The 22162-nt window shown below is 39.7% G+C and overlaps 1 protein-coding gene across 1 annotated transcript in view; it reads right to left on the bottom strand.

Annotated features, from left to right (window-relative positions):
- The window catches only part of VPS13C (vacuolar protein sorting 13 homolog C), a 76109-nt gene extending 57554 nt beyond the window's left edge, over positions 1-18555 (bottom strand). Inside the window, exons 1-19 of the mRNA XM_062501698.1 lie at positions 18456-18555; positions 17102-17145; positions 16014-16056; positions 15186-15281; positions 14369-14470; positions 12008-12070; positions 10372-10437; positions 8530-8639; positions 7622-7681; positions 7003-7062; positions 6181-6261; positions 5492-5549; positions 5065-5192; positions 4061-4167; positions 3243-3414; positions 2720-2782; positions 1991-2126; positions 1331-1425; positions 588-730 (exon numbers count right to left, since the gene is read on the bottom strand). Of these exons, the coding sequence (XP_062357682.1) occupies positions 588-730; positions 1331-1425; positions 1991-2126; positions 2720-2782; positions 3243-3414; positions 4061-4167; positions 5065-5192; positions 5492-5549; positions 6181-6261; positions 7003-7062; positions 7622-7681; positions 8530-8639; positions 10372-10437; positions 12008-12070; positions 14369-14470; positions 15186-15281; positions 16014-16056; positions 17102-17145; positions 18456-18555 (1727 nt within the window). The remainder of the gene's footprint in view (positions 1-587; positions 731-1330; positions 1426-1990; positions 2127-2719; positions 2783-3242; positions 3415-4060; positions 4168-5064; positions 5193-5491; positions 5550-6180; positions 6262-7002; positions 7063-7621; positions 7682-8529; positions 8640-10371; positions 10438-12007; positions 12071-14368; positions 14471-15185; positions 15282-16013; positions 16057-17101; positions 17146-18455) is intronic.
- Positions 18556-22162: the final 3607 nt, after the last annotated feature.

Below are 22162 nucleotides of genomic sequence, written 5' to 3'. Positions count from 1 at the left end.
ATGTATGAAGCTTGAAATGAAGAAACTGCAAATGAAAGCAAAAAGTGCACAAATTCATTTTCCAGACACTGGAAATCTTATTCATTGACTATGTAATCCAATAATTTTTGTCAAGTATTTCTGGTGTGCCCTCTCTTAAAACACAAGAAAGTCTCAGTATCTCACATTCTGGCTGATCTCCCACCTACAGCACAAACACATAATTTTTCACTACTGTAGGCAGTGAGTAACACATTAGTTAGCTTGGCTGGAGTGTGTTGGCCACACCATTTCACATGGCTTAGCTATCACTTTCCAAAAGTCATATTCAGCACTTCAACTCTTACATTCAAGGAAGAGGTTGCCATTGTTCAGAAAAACTAGCAGAAAAAAATGCATTCCCTTCTTCCTTCCATTCTATGCTATTCACCGAAAGATATTATTTACAACAGAGTACAACTACAGAATTGTAATTGTAATTGTAAAAAATGCCCACAAATTTACACAGCAATATACAACAAGTACTACCCAAGAAAGTTAAGAAGCTGGGGAATGGGGTGAGGAGGGGAAGAGATGTTTCTACAAAAAGAAAATACCAATCCAATTACTTAATGGCTTGTGCTCCTGGACGCTGTGATATTTTGGTACTCAGATCAATTATCTGTACTTTTAGAGTTTCTGCCACATTCTTGTCTTCTTTAATTGTAAGAGAAGCACTTAAGAGCTTCAGTGTCACAACATGGGCAACATACTAGTGAGAAGAACAGAAGAAACTGAAATTAGTCATCCCAGTAAGGACATTTTTCCAGAACTCCTTATTTTAACAAACTGAAATGTGTCTAAGTTCTTCCAATCAAGTAGGATTAGAAACTCATCTCTATGCAGAAAGTACAGTCCTTACTTAAGTCAATGTCTACCAGTCATTTATTTTACATAAAATAGTGTAGTTCAACAAATGCAGCACAAATATAGTCTTACTCTTCTCAGCATTAAGGAAATTTTTTAAACCCTGAAGCAAGCATAGCTAAACTACATTCAGTAGAGGACTCACTAGATCAACCACAATCATTATAATCCCATTAAATAACGACATTTTAGAAGACATAGCTTGTAAGCCTTTGTTGTTCTTACTGCTAAATATCAAGTCTTGGCCTTGCCAAGAGAGGATTCTGACTTCCCAATATATGTATCATTTTATGACTGCATCAATCAGCAACTACAGAAGACTCAAATAATATTTCCTACCTGAATTTGAAGCCTTCATCTTTCTTCAGGGCAATGAGAGAGCTGAAGGCATCTTTACACTTAAATTGTTGTGTGGTTTTTTTAAACCATCCCATAGGTTGCTTACCTGCTTTGGTAATGAAAGGTGATGGGAGCTGTCACTATATCCAATAGCAGTAAAAAGCTTAGCTTTCTCCTCTGGTGTCATTAGTTCATCAATACCTAAAAAGCAAAAATCCACACAATTTGCACCTTAATAAGTAACAATTACCACTTTTTCTCACATTTGCCTCCTACTACTTAAGCTGATACATTCCATTGATTCTTCATATTGCACTAAATTCCAGATTGCAAAATAATTCACACAAGAGTCTTCATATATGGTGTTACATATGTACCACAGAAATCAATATAATTTTTATTACAAAAGTATCCATAGCTCCTCATGATGAAAACAGATTTCAGGAATTTCAGTACATCAAACCTGTGATCCAGACAGCAAATGACCAGAAACAGTATTCCAGTTGTTGCCAATTATCACTGTAGCTGTAAGTGCCATATTCTTCTCCTCACCAGGGTTCTGAGAAACTTATGGCAAATTTAGAAGAATGCCTTATTTGCCAGCTCAATATTCAGTAAGAGGTGCCATAAAATGATCAATATGGCATTGCACTGCTTATGCCATACCCTCTCCTTCACAGTAGGAAGCAAAAATACTGTCTGTTTCTTTTTAATGTATAAGAAGACATAAAATCTCTCTAGACAGTGCATTACAATCTACACTTACTTTCAGGTACAGGTGATTCTTCATCTTCTTTAATCCTAGATTCTTTTCTACCCCAGAAACCACCAAACCATCCTCCACTCTTTTTTTCTGGTTCAGTGCTTTTCTTCTTCAGTAATTTTTGTCCTGATCTTATTGTCTAAAAACCAGAAATTAAAACAAATTGGACAAAATACGTAATTTATACCATTACTGTTTTTCTGTAAATACTCCATGAATGTATGCAAGTTGAATGTGCATTTAACTGAGGCACAGCAACACCACAGCTCAAGGAATTAAGAGCTCTGACTCACTAGACAGTAGCAAAAAGAGGACCAGGGTGAGAGACGTGTCTCTGTATCTGTGCATACACAGACATCTTACTTTTACTTTGGACAGTCTTTTCTACACCAGCATTTGTCACCAGCATTTAGACTACAAGAAGGTAGGAACCATACCACAAGAAAGTATTGAAGAGAATAAAAAGAAAATTACATTCCTTAAATCTAGTAATTCCTTACAAACCTGAGGGACTGATCATGTACATTTACAACTTTTGAACTTTTTTCTGAACTGGTTTCCAGCTTGGAAATCAGCTTGGATTTACTCTTGTCCTGGAAAGATAGGAAACTTTTCTTCCAACCTACTTATCCTATCATACACATCATACACTTTTTTTTTTAAATACTATTACTGAACAAAACCATCCTAATTAAAGTGCTGTAATATTACTGAACAAAAATTACTCCTTACCTCAACTTGCGCTTGTTGTCTTGCTAATATTGTATTGAAGACATCAAGTTTTCTTTCTAAGTCCTACAAAAATGTATGATTAAATTTTTTGCCACTAAAACACATTTAGGAAAGGCTCATCACTACGAATTTTCTACCAGCTCCTTTGTACACTCCAGTTGATTTCTACCTCTGCTCAGTACTATCACAGGTATATCCCACCCCTGCTGCAAAGTTCACTAAAAGATAAAACTGATGTTAGGCAGTCTAGTTTTTTACCTTAACTAAATTACTCTTGCACTTCATTAAATGTATCCATGTTCATTAATCCTCAACCAAAGACAGATTGGTTTAAATGGCACTTTACTAATATTTTATTTTGTTTTCCATGACAGGTTATACAGAGCTTCAGATTAAAAAGGTATTTTCACAGATCTCTTGTGCTCTTGTAAAACCAACAACTCTGATTATTCTCAATTATACCTAAGGAATTATTTCATAGAGGGACCAAAATACAATTCCTCCAAAGAGAAAAGACTCATACCTGGATTTGCCTCTGTGTTTCTTCTGACAGTTTACTCTGTGTTAGCTTGTGCTTGTACACATTTTTGTAACTCTTCAGAAGCTGCCTGTGCTGTTTTATGTTACTCCATGACCACATTCGAGTATGTCTTCTTATGTGAACTTCAAGAACACTGTTACCTGCATATTTCCACCTACAATAATTCCACACTTGTGAACAACTTCCCATTTCATTTGTGCATTACAACTTAGAGGTTGCAGAGGTCATTTATTAGTATGCAAACAATTTGTTCACCACTTGTGTTTTGAGTAATGTGGCTTATAAAAATGTTTTCAACATCACTTTTGAAAAATGGACAAAGGGCTTACATTTAATGCCTTAAGAATTACAAACCTTCATTATTGACTTCTGCATGTTTCCAAATTTGGGCTGTTACAGCATTAAGTGCACTTAAGCACTTTGATAATGAGTATTAGTTAGTACTTTGAAAAAAGCCAACAAAAAGCACTTAAGTTCAAATCTTTAAAAACTACAGCAGACATACATGTTTCCCTTGTATAACATTTGCCAAGTTTTTTCTTTAGCCTTTCTAAAATTATGGTTTAACCTCTGATGAGAGCATTGGAATTTTGTTCAAATTCTGGGGACTTCAGCTTAGCAAGTGATATTTTCATCAACTGGATCATTCATCACTTGAATCTAAGGGCTAAGCAAAGCTCTGTGAAAATTACACCAGCATGTGATCTAATTTTAAAACTACTTTTAACCACGAAGGAGAATGAAGAGACTGGAGAAGACTCCAGCATTTCCCAAAGAATGTATGGATGTACACAGCTTACCATTCCCTGGCATTTTTATGGAGAGCTACATTTGGCCTAAATCTTCTGTACGGCGCACTGCGAACCATGTAATCTATGGACTCCAACAGGTCTATCATGCTGAGGTACTAAACACAGGAAAACAAAGTTTCTCAGCAGAGGTTCAGGTTTTGTTTGCAGGCAGTGCTTGAACTGCATGGCCTACAGTATTCCTCAAACTACACAAATTTAAGTTGATGCATTTTCATTAGTACCAGAAAGTGGACCAACTGCACCCATTCTTCTCAAAGGACAACACTTTGAACCCCTACTTCCCTCCAAGAACAACCATTTGTAGTTTTACAAGTCTGCTCAGCACAAACTCTCAGGCTTTCACAAACCAACCATGTTCATTTGTCAATGCAGTTCCCCTCATTTTAGAGCTGCCTTTACATTAGTAAATCTTACTGGTACAGTTCTGAACTCTATATATATATACATATACATATATATATATATATATATACACTTAGACATTGGCAAGAGCTAAAAAGCTCTTGAACCAACTAACTGCAAGGTTATCTCTGAATAAATGAGAACACAAAATTGCTAAGAAGCAATCAGCAATCTAAGTTCCTTGATACTTCAGCAGGCCTTGTTGCCAAAGCCAGCACACTCCATTCATTCCCACCCTTGCTTGTGCTTTGGCATCTCTGCAGTTAAAACACTGGATTATAGTTTAATAAGATAAGGGCTACTCATGATTGCATTCTCTAGGTGTAAAGAATCCTGCTGGAAGGGTTGAATGCAGATCAGGTGGTTCCCAGAGGGTCCACAGAAAAAAGCATCAGAGTACAAGAATCACCAGGAAGTGATTGTTACACAGAGGGGAAAAGATCCTACACTTTTCCCACAGGTACTGCTACACAGTTTAGAAATTATACAGGCATATAAGCACACAAATCCCTAAGAAGAATGTTTTCCAGTGAAAAAACAATATAGTTCATCACAAACTGAAATGGGTGATAAATCCCAAACCAACTTGCCTGTGGTTTCGTGAATTCAATGACAATTCTCTGTACTTCTACATTACAATCAATCTTAGGAGTTTTCAGTTCTGCTTCTGCATATGGGTTGATATAGAGTCTTGCAGAGGCTGACACTGGTCTGAAAACTTGAAAATAAAAAAAACTAAGATGGATTTTTCTACTTAAATATAACAAGTAATAGATCCATGTCAACAGACAACGTGCATGTTCAAGCCCCACAGAATCAGCATACAATTCTTACTGACAACAATTAAGACAGCCCTGCAATAGTCAAAAAGCATATAAGCCCTAATATGTTCTATAACATTATGGTTTTCCTAAAATGAAAGTATTATGGCCATGCCTGCAGGATCAGATCAGGCTTTTGTACACTAACATGCTCAGAACAGTTTAGATTAGATTCGCTCATTCCTAGCTTACTTACTGTACTGGTAGTCTTCAGGCTCTTTACCATTACAGGGAATTCCTCTTTTCAGCTGATCCTGTAAAGGGATATGATATTGTAACAATTGCTGAAGAGCATTACTTGTTTAGAGTTCTCCAAACTTTAAGTAGACCAACTTTAGTTCATGTGTACTTTGCAGACTTTTGCAGCTGTCAATTCAAGCTGTGTATCAATTTGTGTTTTCACTTCAGACTAAGATTCAGGGAGAAAAAGAGGAAAACATCCACAGACAGGCAGAGCAAAATGAATTTGGCTGTTCTTAGACAACTGGCTGGTTTTTAAGCACTTCACAGTTTTGAATCAATCTTTGATGTTAGAACCAAGCTCACTGGGTTAAGTACATATCTTGTCAGGGCAAAATAAAACAAAAATAAAGGTATCCATAAAAGATAAGCACAAAAGAAAAAAGGAAAACAAGTAGTACTGTACAAGGACACACAGAACTTTATAAACACAATAGGTTAAAAATATATAATGTCTAAACCCTAAAGGGGTTGATAACAAATGAGGTTCACAAAATATTATTTACAATAGTAAAATGGATTAACATATGACCCTGAAAACTGTGACCAAAAGTGTGAGGAGTGGGGTAGAAATGAGTGTGGTGTAGTTTTGGCTACTAAAAGACCCAGAGAATATTGTAATTAATGCATTTTCTTCTACATTACCAGTATTTGTTCACGGGAGCTATGATAATACATTTTGCTGTGTATGTTCCAGTAAGCACTGAGGCTGTCCAGGCACAAAAGCTGCAAGAAAGAAAACATGCAACAATCTGCATACTCTGTATTCAACCCACCCTACAAACTGAGCTTTCCATTTGTGAAAACAGAAAACATAATGAAACCAGACTAGACAGCAAATGAACCATTAGCATGGAAATGTATTTAATCTGACAACAGTATTTTGAACTGATAATTAATTTGCAAGTTCTTAAAGCACATGTTCATGCACATCTGTTAAACATGACCCTGGATTACAGGGGCGAGGGTACAGAAAACTGGTACTTGGCCTAATAAAGAAGCCAAGACTATTAAACCCTTCTTATATTGTTCCCATAATTCCTTAGATCTCTGCGTGCTCCTTTCTGCACAAGCTCTAGGGATGGTTCAGGAGGTGGGCAGGGAGAAAAAAGATTCTGCTTACCTCCCAGAATACAAATCATACTAGGAATACAAATTAGATTAGGAAATGGCAATTTGACAACCTCTTTGAAATCAGTTTCCACACAGGCTTGTGGTACAATGCGTTGAACAAGGCGATCAGTGTTCACATTTAAGAGAAATTATTTAAAGAGAGTTTAAGTTTATGCCTTACATTAAAACAGTTATTTGTGCTCTACTTGTGCTTATACATCAAAAATAAAGAAAAACAGGAAAATTCAAAAAGCAAACTATTTTTCCAACTTTATATAGAGGCCCAGCTTTACTAGTCTCAAAGATTAGTTGCTTTCTTCACGTGTGTAGGAAAAAACAACCAAAATACATTACCTTATATATTATTTTTGCAGCTTCATTCAGAATAGAAGGTGTCCAGTTCTCATTTGTTGTCTAAAAATTCAAAGTGATAAAAGCAATTTTGTGCATCTTAGCTAACACATCTGTGGATTTATCATATGCTTCCAAGCAACAAACGCATCCAGTTTCTCTGCATGCACACACATCAAGATAACATACAAAAATCTGTCCATTTACTTTCATACTTTGATATTCAACTCCGTATCCTATCCATAAAATGCTTAACAGCTAAGGCAAAGAGAGGTTGAAATTTTATCTCCCCATTTCTCAAAAGGCCTCAAAAAATATCAAATTCTTGATCATCATGATGCAATGTTTGCCCTCATTTATCATGCCTGGACATAACCTGCCCGTTTTCAAAGGTCACTCAGACCATTAGAACAAATTGCCAAGTCTCAAAGCATGTTTCTCGACCCTCTTCCTTTCTGTTTGCTCAGACTGCCAGTACTATTTGCATGAATAAAAGATTGTCTTTAATTTACAGCTGTATGCACACTGCCACTCTGTCTTCTTATTATGTTCCTTATTCTTTCTGCTACTCCAAAGACAAGCAAACTGAACATACAAGAACATGCATTCACATACACATTACCAGCAAACTAAGCTCGCCCAACGTCATTCCCAAGGAAATCGGACACTGTGGGTCTGTGATCTAGAAAAATAGAAAAATTACAGGTATATATTCTACAGGTACATATATCTATATATCTATATTCTCTTGCTGCAGACAGATGTATCCCTTGAAGTTAGCTGAAATCCTGAACTGTTCTGAGCAACTTCCTTCACTTAGTTACTCTAACTGAAACATTACTGGAACCCACTAAGATAGACCGAAATTAATATGGCTGTAGTGTAAAGACTTAGGACTTCAAACTGAAAATTTTTTCTTTCACAGTCTAACATCGTCATGCAGGAAAAATAAAAGTATCACATCTCAGTCAACTATATCACCTTATGATTTGCACTTCTATGACCTCTCTAACTTCAGTGTCTCTGACAACAGTCCCAAAAAAAAGCTTGAGAAATACACTATTATTCACTGCTTTTCTTTTAAATTCAATTGCCTCATAACAAACTGCTTAATTGTTTTCCTAGAGGAAGGTAAAACCAGAAACACCAGTTTGGTTCAAACAAACAAACATTCTTGTTTATCAATGGTTTTCAACAGTTTGCCTTCAGACCTATTCATAAACCCATCAGCTTCTGCCATTCTGGACTCTCCCCAGGACACTGAAAAGCTCTCTACATCCACGGCAGGCAGCAGTATGTGAGAACAGACACTGCTCACATTTAGTGAGCAAGGCAGCACTGGACAAAGGGAAAGAGAACATCTGTTTCACATATTCATATTTCTGGCATTCAGTCATATCTGGGGCAACTTAGCAGAAGAAACCACAGCAACTTTTTCAAGGTGGCAAATACAGTTTCTCTATGGACCAGAGAATCAGAACTGCATTGAAGTCCAATTTAAAATGAAGACAAAATGTCCCAGTTACTTACATCATCTTCGTATTTAACATGAATGCCTGTGATTTTGACTTGCACATTTTTTATAACTTGAGTTGCAAGCTTTTCTAAGAAAGTATCCTTCTTCTCCTCCTTTGGTTTGGCTACAACAAGAATTTTTTAAAAGTCAGTATTTAGGGTAATAGCTGCATCTTGAATTTCATTACACCAACAACTGCATCAATGTAAATTTAGTATTTCCTCTAAATTAACATTTCAGTTTTCATTTATTTCATGCACACATTTGCATTTTTTTCCTTTTCTGCACATCCATATCCTGAAGATGTCATATTAGCTGCCTGTGCACAACTCAACCATATGAAAACACATGTCTAAATTTCAGTCAAAGCAGTTTAGCTCACAGCAAGTTCTGGATTAAAATACACCTCCCTACTCCTTTTAAGGTTAAAGATTATTACTTAAAAGTGTCTCAGTTTCAAGAAGCAAATGAGTAAGACAGAGTAATTTAGCACAAAATACCCTTGAATAATACATGCAATGGCAAGGAGTAATATTTACAATCCCTCAATATTTCACTATAGTAATATGACACTACTACTTCAGTCTGTGTTTTAGCATTTTACCTAAAGTATGGCTGGATGAGCAAGCTGCTAGTCTTCTAGCTGCCTTTACAGGTTACACTGTTGTGTTCAGTACCCTCCCTACAACACAGCTATTCCAGCAAATGCCATTCATCAGCTTACCCAGCTTATAAGTTTTTGTTGGAAATGCTGCAGATGGCTCAAGTTGAAGAAAAATAAGGACTACAGGTTTTGACTTTGCTTACTTTAACTGTTTCTAACTTTTTACATATTCAATGAACAGTGAACAACACAGGTATCTAACTTTGTACATCTTGGTAAAAGAATGAGACATTTTCTTTAAAAGCTCTCAGAGGTTCAGGAAATCTGCTTAAAAACAAAGACTTCACTATTGAACTTGATATAACACAGTCAAGAGAGCATTTGATTTCAACTGAATAAAAAATCAGTCAGGAACTCAGAAGAAACAGAAACACTGTATCACTTTTACAAGCAACATACATTTCCTCCTATTAACTGATAAAAAAAAAAAAAACGCTGAAGTCATCAAAGCTTCAAGACTTTTAAGTGCAAGGAGCCCATTAACATTTTTGCAGCCAGGTGCAGCTACCAGCAGCAATTTGTGTGATACCTTGAAAACCTTATCTTGGGTCCCCACAAAGTTTTCCCTCCAGCTGCAAGCCTGTGTACAGCTGCAGCCTCCTCCAAGACCAAATACATCGTACAACCTCATGGGACATGGCAACCCATTCTTAGACACATGCTAATGCTGCAAACCTGCACCGTTTGGTGTTTATAGACAACGATTACCCTCTTGGAGAACAGCATCAATTTCATTCCTCTTTAAATATGTCACAGCACTAAATCAGTCATTTAGAACAGAGAGCTAAAAGGTGATGAAAAAGACTTTTACTGCTATATCATCAGTTTCAGGTTTTCTTTACCTGTTACTGGAAACTGTCAAAAATCAGACAGACAAACACAACTTGCCTATGCAGTTTTTCCAACAGTCACAGTGGAGTGCCACTGGTTTACAGTTCTGCTGCAAATGCTACAGACAGCTCAGGCTGAGGAACAGGCACAACTATCCAAGTAAAGAGAAACAAGGACTCTCCTCAGTCTCACTGGATGAAGAGAACAGATAAACAGCAAGAAGAGCTTTCTCCAGTTTGTAGCATCTCTTTCTAACAGGTGGGAAAAGGTCTCATTGGACGAACAGCCAAGGCTGTGAAAAACTAATCCAAACAGAAAGCAAAAAGAAGCCTTAAAGTTAAAAGCTATAACTGTTACCCACCTTTTGAGTGTTCACGACCTCTAAATGGTCTCTTAAAATGCTTTTTGTACTTTTTACGCTTACGTCCTTTTGCAATGCAAGCAATTTTTTGGAAAAAGGATAAAATCCAAGTTAGTAAAGCAGAAATGTAAGAAAGCATAAGAAACTACAGAAGGTTTAGTTTGTCTTAAAGCATAATGGCTTAGAAGGTCTCACTAAAAACTTCAAGAATTGCAGCTGCATTAAGCAAACAATCAGCTACTTCTCATAGCATAAGATATAAGTCCAGAAGACATAACTATCAAGCTAAGATAGAGATGTATGTGGAAACCCAAAGAGCACTTTTCAATAGGATTCTCATGATGATCAACAGTATGGTATGAAAGCACTCTGAAAGAACAAATCCAGTAACCACAAAAAAGACACACAAAAATGATGATTCTAAAAGCTTTACATGAAATTAAATTCCATTATTTACACATATATTAAACCCACACCATCACAATCATTTCATTAATTAAATGATGCTTATACATTTCCATAATTCTAAAGAAAACCAGTTTGGTGAGTTGCATTGTTTTCTTCCCCCCTCTAGCCAACCCAGCAAAAATAACTCAGCAGTAGTGCTGTCTGTGCTTATCTTTATGAGGTTGGAGCCATGAGAAGGGTGTATCTCACTAAAGCAAGAAGGAAGCAAGTATAACAGTGTACCTAACCTAACTGTGGGGAACAACTTGGTATCATTTGCAGGCTTGTTCAAACAAAGGAGGGAAATTGCCTGCCAAGATTTCAACCTGTCTTGCAGGTAAGGTAATAGAGTAGTCACTATATAAATAATAAAAAGGAAGAACTAGACAAACAGAAACATTTTATTTTGGATAGTTCCTTTTAACAGTACAAGTAATCCTTTATCAAGGTAACTTTAAAAGGACAGCTTCCTTGACTTACTATTGAATTTGTAGGTCTCAGGTTTTCACTCCCATGTATTACAAAACTAAGGAAACAGGATATGCCTCCTCTTCACCCACATCCACTGCTATGGAGAAACTAAATGTGTGTTTTTAAGCTCACTTTAAACCTATCAAATAACAGCTCAAGCAAGAAACCTTTGGCCAAGTGTAAATTTCTGAAAATCAGGTTTTGAATGAATTTCAAGGAAACCTGTTTCCTTGCCTAACTTGAGAGCAATGCAAATAAAGAGAAGCAGGGGAAAGCATGCTAATGCCTTCAATCTGCTATAGTTAATTTTGTCTGTCCATGGTTTCAAGACAGCCTGAACTTCCATTACCTTAAACCCAGACACATTAAGTAAGGGTAATTACTCTCTAAACAGCTAAAGATGTTGCAAAATTATAGTACAACATCATCAGCATTTTATAACATTCTTGAGCTCAGCAGGACTGATGGAAACCTAGGTGGCCTCCTAACTTTCTAAAACAGCTACTCAGTTAAAAGAGGACTAAGTCATTGCAAGATTCCACTTGAATCCACATTCATTAAAATCATATTTCTAGAACCACCAATATGTGGGTGTTTACTGAACAAGCATTGTTTTCTCACTTCTACATTTGGGTGCTTTGGAGAGGGGGGACTTTTAGAAACCTAAAGGGCCTGCTCACCATGCATGTATAAAATGTAACTAACCATGCATACCCACCAGGCTTGGTGTCCTTGTAAACCAGACTCTCCAACCCATACAAGCAATCTTGTGAATGCGTGCCTTGGTCCACATGGCAGCAAATAACCAAAAAAAATGCATTTGGTTTAAAAGAAGAAAATCAACTCCTGATTTAAGTTTGCCAAATTTGTATGACACAGCAGTATTTCCATTACAGTATCTGACAGCCCAAGTCACTTCAGAATATCAAGTTTCAGTGATTACCTACATAGGAAAATCAAGCAATTTACATTTTTTCTTGTAACCAGCAAAAGACCTGCAGCCTCCAGTCTCCATACATGAGGTTTGATAGAGGCAGATTGTAACAGCTTTAAAAAAGGAAATAGTTTCATCAGCTTGTGTCAGCAGTTTTCACTTCCCCCTCACACTACCTTATTAACATAGTGCCATGACCATTTTGCTCAGTATTTGAAAAGCACATCAAAAGAAAATACCTCCAGGCCGATTTATACTCTTAAAACCAAGGACTGAATCATGATTCAAAACACATGCATATAAATCAAGCATTAATCAGAAAAGAAAATACAGCTGAGAATTCATGAACCCTTACAACTTTCTAGTCAAGATATTTCCTGGATTTTCAGCAGCTATTGTGTGCTCTTAAAAGACTACAGAGTACCAAATCTCTTAAAATTTTATAGTTCAGCAGGGCAACATGGGCTCCAAGACTTCTATCTCTAGCAAAAGCAAAGGATCTGCTCATACAGGACTTAACACAAGTCCTCTTGAGTACAATATTCTAGTACAAAACCATAAAGACAAATGGCTACCACTGAAATATAATCATAGGATAACAGAACTTCTCAAGGTAGAGTAGAAAATAATCCAATTTAAATGTTCCTCTTGCTTTTCCTTCTCAAGGCTTAAAAAAACATGAATAAATCTAATTATTGTTCTTTATATAACCAGTTGAGCTTCTAAGGTATCATTTTTCTCTGATGATTTTTTTCAAAACCATTAAGTAAGTTTTTAGTGAAAAAGAAAACTGCTAGAGGTGCACAGACTCTCTCTTAAACACATGAAGCTCCAGAACTGGAATTCCTCAAGCAGTAACCATTAGGTTAAGTTCATCTTATTACACTATCCTTTCATCCTATTGCTACTGGTGCAAAGAGCATCACTGAAACACTGCTGCTGTACAGGATCCAAGTGCTACATAACTGAGGTTAAACCTCCACCAACATTCCTTCACCCCAGTATCAAGTAATGGCTGCAAAATTCATTCATTGAAGTTGTCTTAGGCCTCATATATTTTCTGGCATATTAAAGACAAGAAATAAAGCAAAGGTCCTTTCTTCATTGCAGCCAGATTGTCAAATTGCTGTTTGAAGGGAACTGTACATGTACATCTCAAACTAGCAGAGCAGGAAAAAGGCCACAGACTCTCCCAATTAAATGAGCAAAGGGATTACAACCAAACCATCTTTTTTCCAAGTGTTGAAAGCATAATCTCATTCTCAGTAACTTTTCCATGATTTTTAGCATTACAAGTATCATAGAAATGCACCTTAAGAACCATCACACAAGCCAACAAATAGGTCTCAATTCAGATAAAAGCTTCAGTGATAACTTTTTCCTCCAATACGCGTTACCCGTCATTGGTTCTGAGCTTGATTTCTGTACAATCAAGCCAAACTGATACCATAATTTTATTAAAGGTATTGGTTACAACAATACAAGCAAACACAAAAAAAAAATCACCACAAAACAAGTTAACAGGACTTATCTGAGAGCTTAACACTTTTTATGACCCAGAGAAAAAATTTAAGGTTCCTATGCCCATGCTCAATTGTTTTGCTGTGTCATGAATTATTTTCTGCTCATAAGTGTCTCATTTCCCAAACCAGTCCAAACTCAGTACATCATAAAAGCATGACAGAAACTGAAACAAATGCATTAGCATTGCAGTAAAAGTTTACAAGCCTTGCTGATCCCCTTAAAGGCTCATTTCAGCAAAGAACAATCTACCACATGCACCTCTGAAACATTCAGTTAAAGTCCACTATCAAGGTGCTAAAGCAACATAACATTACCCTTATGCAATGTACTTTCTATTGTTCTGTATGGTCCTGTTCCCCCAGAACACCAAAAAAAAAAAAAAAAAAAAGGAATAAATTCCCATTTCCCATGGAACCTGACAGGATAAATTAATGGTAAACAAACAAATAACATTTCTTTCAAGCTTCAGGGAAAAAAAAAATTTTCAAAGCACTGTAGTAAGATTAGTTAGACCCTTGAAAAAACAAAATTTATTAAGTCAACTAGAAACCAGGACTCTTCTTTCACCACACAGCCTAAGTCCTCAAATTCCAATGGAGATTTGCATTATTAACTCAGTACCTTTTTCTGCTGCTTTCTGCAAGGCTTCCTCAATTCTTGCCAGTTCCTTTTGTTTATTATCCTGCAAGTATTTTTCTTCCTTCTCTGCATCATATTTAACACCTGTAAGCCAATTTGGGAGAGCATTTTACATAAATGCATTATCAAGCAATGCATACTATATACAATACCATGCTGCAAAACACCTTATTTGAGAGAAAGGCTATTCTTTTTTCATTGCTGAACACTGCAGACAGCCTCCAAAACTGTTGTTTCTACACAATTATGCATTATTTCACAGAATTCTTATGTGGAAATTCAGACTCGTAAGAGAGGCCTGTGCAATACAAGGCAGATTTTTTAAGTTCTTCTATACACAGATTTCACACTCTATGAACTTGCAAGTTCTCTCATCATACCAGAAGTTCTGATTTCAGAGAAAACTAATAAAGTCCTATGACCCTCTTCCCTCTTCCTACAAACAGTACTAGTGGAGTTATTACCTTTGACTGTTATCATTTAGAAGCAGATAAACAGCTGAAGATCTAAACCATGCCACAAAACTGGATTAAGGAGAAGCACATTTTAGAGGAAACTTGGCTGTTGGATTGAATTTGGAACGGATACAACCAAGGAACTCCATAAAAGTAACAGGTGCTGTTTTCTCCCACCCTTCTACTGACTTGCCAGCATGTGTCTAGCAATTTCCCTGAGGGAGTAGGATGCAAAAATAAATGGTGGCTTACATGAACTATTACACTATTATAGACTCATCTACATGGTACCCTTAGATATTTTTCTCTTCCATTATTTAACTGTTGCTAAGAAGTTTACATACTTGCTCCAGGAACTATCAGAAGATACAAGCCTTCTAGAGTTGCAACAACTGCCTCCCCATAGAGATTCTTCCAAGGAATCTTCAGAGTAAGTTTATCTAAAAAATACAGACACAGTTACATCAAAACAAACACCTTCACTGTGCTTAGTCCAAAGAACACCTCCAGCAGTAAAGAGCACTAGTCCTATATCTTGATGTCCCAAACACCTTAGAAGGTTAGGAAAATCCATATGGACATGAACATTTTATAAATCCCTTGAAGGAATAAAATACATGCAGAGGAAAACATCACCCATAGTTTTAAGCAAAAAGTTGCAGTCTGAGTCAGAATGCTTCAAATCAAAACCCGAAATCATTACTGAAGTTCAATTCACTGGAATTAATATGATTTTCCCAGGAAGTAGAAGAAAAATTACAACACATATATATCTCCTATGAATGTGTCATGTGAAAAAACAAAGCTTACTATCAGGGAAAGGGATTTAAAAAAAAGATAAATAAAAATAAACCCACACACAAAAACCAACCAAAAAAACCCAACTAAGAGTTCCTAAACCTTTGGTTCCATGTACACTAAACAGCTCCCTTGATCATTCATGTCTCCTGGAAGAGACCTCTCAGATGTGTTTCTCACACCAATCTGAAAAGTTACACAAACAGGGTTTGCCAGATAACATCAATGGCAGTCACACTGAATTTCTATGACAGTTCCAACAGGGAGTATAATTACACTTAATAAAGCTTAATAAAGAAATTCAGGGGCAAGATTGACCTCACAGCCTGTATTAAAATTTCCATTGCAATAGTCATACTGGAACTAAAACTTACCTATCTGACCAACTTTTATTTTAAAAGGTACATCCAGTTCACTCTGTAAATGACAAAAATAAGGTATTAAACAGAAGAAGTAATAAAAAAGAAATCAATACATTTAAATCACATTTTAAAAGTACTTTATATACAGAAATTAAAAACTACTTATTTTCTAGCTGAAAGAAGCTTTCTTCTTTCTTAGAAGCAAAACAAGACAGCAGTAGACAGGCAAACTAGAGGAAAAAAAAAGAGAAGAACTGGACCATATCAAATTCCTCTGATCCCTTCTTTTTAAGCAAGTGTAGGCTACTTCTCTAAAAGTGGTGTTCAATACTGACCTTCCTTTACTTAGTTTTGCATGGAAATCTAACACATTGCAATTGTAAGGCTGTCAGAACCATCCCTTATCTTATGTTTTTGACTTGGCCTTGGTTCACTCTCAGCACTGATCAGTCATACACAACTTTACATTTTTCTATGTCATTTTTCTATGTTTCGATGAACTGCTAAAATCTGAATCAATCCCCGTAAGAAGGAAAGGCATGTATGAAGTAACCCTTCCTTTTTCTACAAGGTATGAAGATATTTGTAGCAATAGATTTGAAGCACAACAAAGCTATCAGGAATGGATGAAATGGACAAGTAAAATATGAAACTTTAGAATAACAAAGAGAAGCCAGCGATCAGGCTGTATAAAGAGCCAATGTATTTTCAATGCACAGAAGAGTGACAGTTCTCTTTAGTGAAGTTGAAATCCACTAAATTTTGGCGCAAGATTCTCTCAGCAGTCCAGACGTTCATTAGCCAAATTAAAGAACATGAAAATTAGCCAAGTAATAATTGTATTACTTGTAATATACAAGTACTCTGGACAAGAGTATGGGAACTTAATGCAAGTTCCTTCTTGTTTTTCCATCACAGCTTTTCTTTCTCTGTCCCAGTAAAATGAGCAAAATTAGAAGCAGTTAATCAAGAACTTACTTCCAATAATCAGTAAAAAATAACACAGTGTACCCTTCTGTGAGACTACAGTGAGCAGTATTTTATCCTAAGTCCCAGTCTTTAGACCCATAAAACCAATCTGAAGTTATTAGGATACTTACTAATGCATTCTCCTTTATCTGTAAATTGTCAAGTGCCACATCACCTGTTTAGAAGAGAGAAGTACAGAAAAAAATTACTTCAAGTATTACTTATGTTAGAAAAAGGAACACAACCACAATCTTCCCAAATATTTATGAATAAAACCTGAAAACCTTATTCCAGTTACAGCATAGCACAATAAATGCGTAATTTGTAAAACACACTAAACATGGGTTACAGACAAAATTTCAGTTGGAAGAGATGATAAAAACAACACCAACTTAGATGTCTACATGTTTATACTCTATTAAAATACACCCACAATAATAGGAACGTCTTATTATTCACTTAGTGTGAATGACAACTGCAGTTCTATCAGCATAGGACTTGGAAAATGGTATCTTGTTTTTCATGATTTCACATGGAAGAAAAATCATGAATCACAGAGCCACAAAAACACATACCTACTTTCACAAACACATTAACTTTTCCTGATGCAGAGAACACAATAGGATTTTTAAATGAAACACTGGTACAGAATTATACCCGAGGAAAGTTCGTATAATATACCTCTTAGTTCATTAATGCCAGATTCCTTAGAGCTATAGGTATTAATATTGCAAAAAAATTTAAAATACATACAACCACGACAAGAGCAAAAATAAGGTGATGACCCACCTACGGAAGGCACCTAAACCAGCCATCTTCCCTAGACAGTACTGCAGCCGTTTGTCTGCATGACTACAGAGCAGCAAACAGAAACGTTTTGATATGGTCACAGAGAACAGTTACTCCATGTTCCTGCACTACCCCGGCTGTTTAATACACATTATTTACAGTGATAACTGAATACACGGCTCCCCAAGCACCCCATCAGCTGGGTGCTCCACCGGCACCCAGCGCTCTCGCCAGCCGGGGCAGCGCGCCATGAGCCCGCCCACAGATCCAACGGCACCATCGTGCTTCCTCCACCCAGCACCCGAGGGAAGGAATAGAAGGAAAAGCAGGAGTTTATCGATGTCGGCGGTTTCCTCCCTCGAAGCGCTCCGTGGCCAGCGCCGTGCGCCCCTGCCCCGCCCCACGGACCGAGGCGAGGGAGGGCGTGCGAGAGACCACGGGCACGCAACAACCCACGGTCCCCCAAGGGAGCGGGGCCGTGAGCGGCCACACACCGTCCATCCGCCCCGGAGGGCCGCGGCCCCGGAACTCGCCACCTGCTCGCAGGGAGCCGCGAACGCACGGCCCGGCCCTCCGAGGGGCCGGCTGTCCCACGGCCCGCGAGCCCCTCGAAGGGTAACCGCAGCCAGCAACGGCCGCTCCCTGTCCCCGGTGGCTCCGGCGGACACGGAGCGGCAGAGGGAAGGGGCTCCTTACCCCCCCAAATGCCCAGCTTGAGCTGAGACTTGTTCAGGTTCTCCACATAGTCGCCCAGGAAGCGGTTCAGCAGATCCGCCACCACTGATTCCAGCACCATGGCGTAGGCGGCCCCTCAGCCGCCGCCACCGGCAGCGAGGGGAGCGGAGCGCAGGGGAGGGGGCGGCGAGCGCGGCGTGACCCAGCGCGGGCGCGCCCCCGACAATCAGCTGACGGGGCGGGGCGCAGCCCAGTGCCTGCCGGGGTGCGGAGGTGGGGCCCGGAGCGGCGGAGGGCTGCTGGTGCCGGGCCCGGGCCGACCCCGGGCAGGAGCGCTGCTCCGAGCCGCGGAGCCGAACGCGCGGCGCGGCGCGGCCGAGGCGGGCGCACATGGCGCCCCCTTGCGGCGCGGGGCGGCCACCGCAGCGGGGCGAGGAGAGCGCGTGAGGGAGGAGCAGCTGCGGGCCCCGTCCCGTCACCGGCACCGCGCCCCGGCTTTCACCCGCGGGCCCCGTCCCGTCACCGGCACCGCGCCCCGGCTTTCACCCGCGGGCCCCGTCCCGTCACCGGCACCGCGCCCCGGCTTTCACCCGCGGGCCCCGTCCCGTCACCGGCACCGCGCCCCGGCTTTCACCCGCGGGCCCCGTCCCGTCACCGGCACCGCGCCCCGGCTTTCACCCGCGGGCCCCGTCCCGTCACCGGCACCGCGCCCCGGCTTTCACCCGCGGGCACCGTCCCGTCACCGGCACCGCGCCCCGGCTCCTCAGCAGCGCCCGAGAGCCGTGCGGGTTGGACTGGAGGCTGGCGGGGGCGCGGGGAAGGCGCCCGGCCCGGCGGCCCTCAGCTCCCCTCGGGCGGTTCCGGCCGACAGCCGCCCCGGTACGGCCCGTCCGCCTGTGTGGGGCCGGGGTGCCGCATCTGGGGCCCTTCCAGGGCTGATGCCGTCCCAGAGCGGGCTATTCACGTCAGTCCACTTGGGACTGACGGAACCTGGGTGTGCTCACAGTGCTTTAAAAACCTATTTATTATTAAAAAACCCCTGTTGATTAAACTGTTTAAACAGTTAATCTAGCTAGTCAGGAAGCTCACAGAGGAAGTAAATGCAAACGAGACAAAACCTCAAAGCCCAGATTTTTCTAGAGGTAATGGCACTGCAGAGAAAGTAGGTAAGAACATGCTACTCCATGCGATGAACCTGCAGGTAGTAATGTCAACCCCAGAACAAATTTTTAAATCTCTGGGGTGCTAATTTCCAGCTGGTTCTATGGATTCATTCTGAGCTCATAAGAACTCCTTTATTCGTGGAAGCACAGCACTTGGTAGCTCGAAATGACACGTTCAGTCTAAAAATATATTCTAGAAAACAGTATTAGCAATAGGATTCAACCTCCAAAGTATGCAAAAATACATCAACACCAAATAAATATGATTGTAGTGAGACAAATACTACTTTAAACAGTGTTCAAACAGTGTAAGCAGATTTTACAAAACCACCAAGTCAAAAGATTTAAGTTTGACAAAGGAAAGGTCCATCAGCAATTGTTACCACTCTGGATCTGTTACAGCCTGTGTTTCAGACTTGCAAGCTCCCTCTTGCTGCAGTTAAGGTAAATCCAGAGAGCTTTCCTAGGAACGCTTTCCACTTTATTTGAATTGTGGACACTCACCCTCACCAAAGGGCATTTGTCAAATGCATTTTCAGTTTATCAAACCGTGTGTGGTAAGCCAGAGTGCAGTCCAGAGCATGTAAGCAGCACAAAATGTTTTATTATATTTTCACACAGTGTTAAGAGGCAAAGGCCAAATCTGTACCTCATTACTATATATACATACGTATATATATATGCCTACCTTTATGTTCTATTTATTTGTTTAATTGTTTTATACAGTCTTGGCTTTTCCCATCATATGGAAGAGACAATGGAAGAAAATGTCAGGAAATTGTGATTAAACCTCCTCCTGACTTTCTATTAGATAATGAACTTTCATTTGTGATTTTTAAAAATGAAGTTTTGAAGGATTTTAATTTCTGTATATACAAACCACAGCTGTATAACTAAAGCTTGAGCAAAAGTACTGGCTAATCAGGGGCAGTTATATGTCAATTTAAGAACAATTTTGCAAATCAGTGGTAGCAAATTTTCTCTATAACAAATATACAACATATCCAGGATCTTATATCCGTTTTCCACTTAATTGTTCTTAATCATTTCTGCACAGAAAACAACAGCAAATAAAAGTTAATTGCAACTCCAAAGGGTGTTGAAAACCACAAAAAGTAGTTTTTATGTGGTTAAATAATATCCTGATTAGCTGAAGTGTTGTTCTAAAGAACTTAAAGAACTCCATGAATTTATAAAGTCTTCTTGTTTGCAGAAATGGCCTCAAGTAGCCCCAGGAGAGGTTTAGGTTGGATATTAGAAAAAATTTCTTTCACCAAAAGGTTATAAAGTGTTGGAATAGGCTGGTTTTGTCTCACTGATGAAGAAGAGCAGGAGCAGGAACAAGTGACCCAGGCTGATGAAGCCCCGCCATACAACCAACTGCCAGCAGATGAAACTCGCTACGCTCTCTTCACTGACGGTTCCTGTCGCATCGTGGGGATGAACCGGAAGTGGAAAGCAGCCGTATGGAGCCCCACACAACAGGTTGCACAAGCTACTGAAGGAGAAGGTGGATCAAGTCAACTTGCTGAACTCAAAGCCGTTCAGCTGGCCCTGGACATTGCTGAAAGAGAGAAGTGGCCAAAGCTTTACCTTTACACTGATTCATGGATGGTAGCCAATGCTCTGTGGGGCTGGCTGGAAAGATGGAAAAAAGCTAACTGGCAACTTAGGGGAAAACCAATCTGGGCTGCTGATGAGTGGAAAGACATTGCCAGTCGGGTAGAGAAGCTACCCGCAAAGGTCCGTCATGTAGATGCCCATGTCCCCAAGAGTCGGGCTAATGAGGAGCACCAACACAATGAGCAAGTAGATCAGGCTGCAAGGATAGAGGTGTCACAGATAGACTTAGACTGGCAACACAAGGGAGAGTTGTTCCTGGCTCGATGGGCCCACGATGCCTCAGGTCACCAAGGCAGAGATGCTACCTATAAGTGGGCACGAGACCGAGGGGTGGATCTCACCATGGACAGTATTTCCCAGGTTATCCATAACTGTGAGACGGGTGCTGCCATCAAGCAAGCCAAGCGAGTGAAGCCCCTCTGGTATGGGGGGCGGTGGTCCAAATATAAGTATGGGGAGGCCTGGCAGATTGACTACATCACACTGCCTCAGACACGCCAAGGCAAGCGCTACGTGCTGACCATGGTGGAAGCCACCACTGGATGGTTGAAGACCTACCCTGTGCCTCATGCCACTGCCCGCAACACCATCCTGGGCCTGGAAAAACAAGTCCTTTGGAGACATGGTACCCCTGAGAGAATTGAGTCAGACAACGGGACTCATTTCAAGAATATCCCTACAAAAACACCTGGGCTAGGGAACATGGTGTTGCGTGGGTGTACCATATTCCTTATCATGCACCAGTGGCTGGGAAAATTGAACAGTGCAATGGCCTGCTTAAAAGCACCTTGAAGGCACTGGTTAGGGGGACTTTCAAGAAGTGGGAGATTAATTTAGCAAAGGCCAAATGATTAGTGAACACCCAAAGTTCCACTGACCAAGCAGACCCTGCCCAGTCTGAGCCCTTGAGAGCACTAGGTGGAGATAAGGTTCCAGTGGTAC

The sequence above is a fragment of the Cinclus cinclus genome, chromosome 13 (assembly GCF_963662255.1).
Source record: "Cinclus cinclus chromosome 13, bCinCin1.1, whole genome shotgun sequence".
In the NCBI taxonomy this organism is placed as follows: domain Eukaryota; kingdom Metazoa; phylum Chordata; class Aves; order Passeriformes; family Cinclidae; genus Cinclus; species Cinclus cinclus.
The sequence above is the reverse complement of the archived record's forward strand: the minus strand, read 5'-3'. Positions and strand labels throughout refer to the sequence as shown.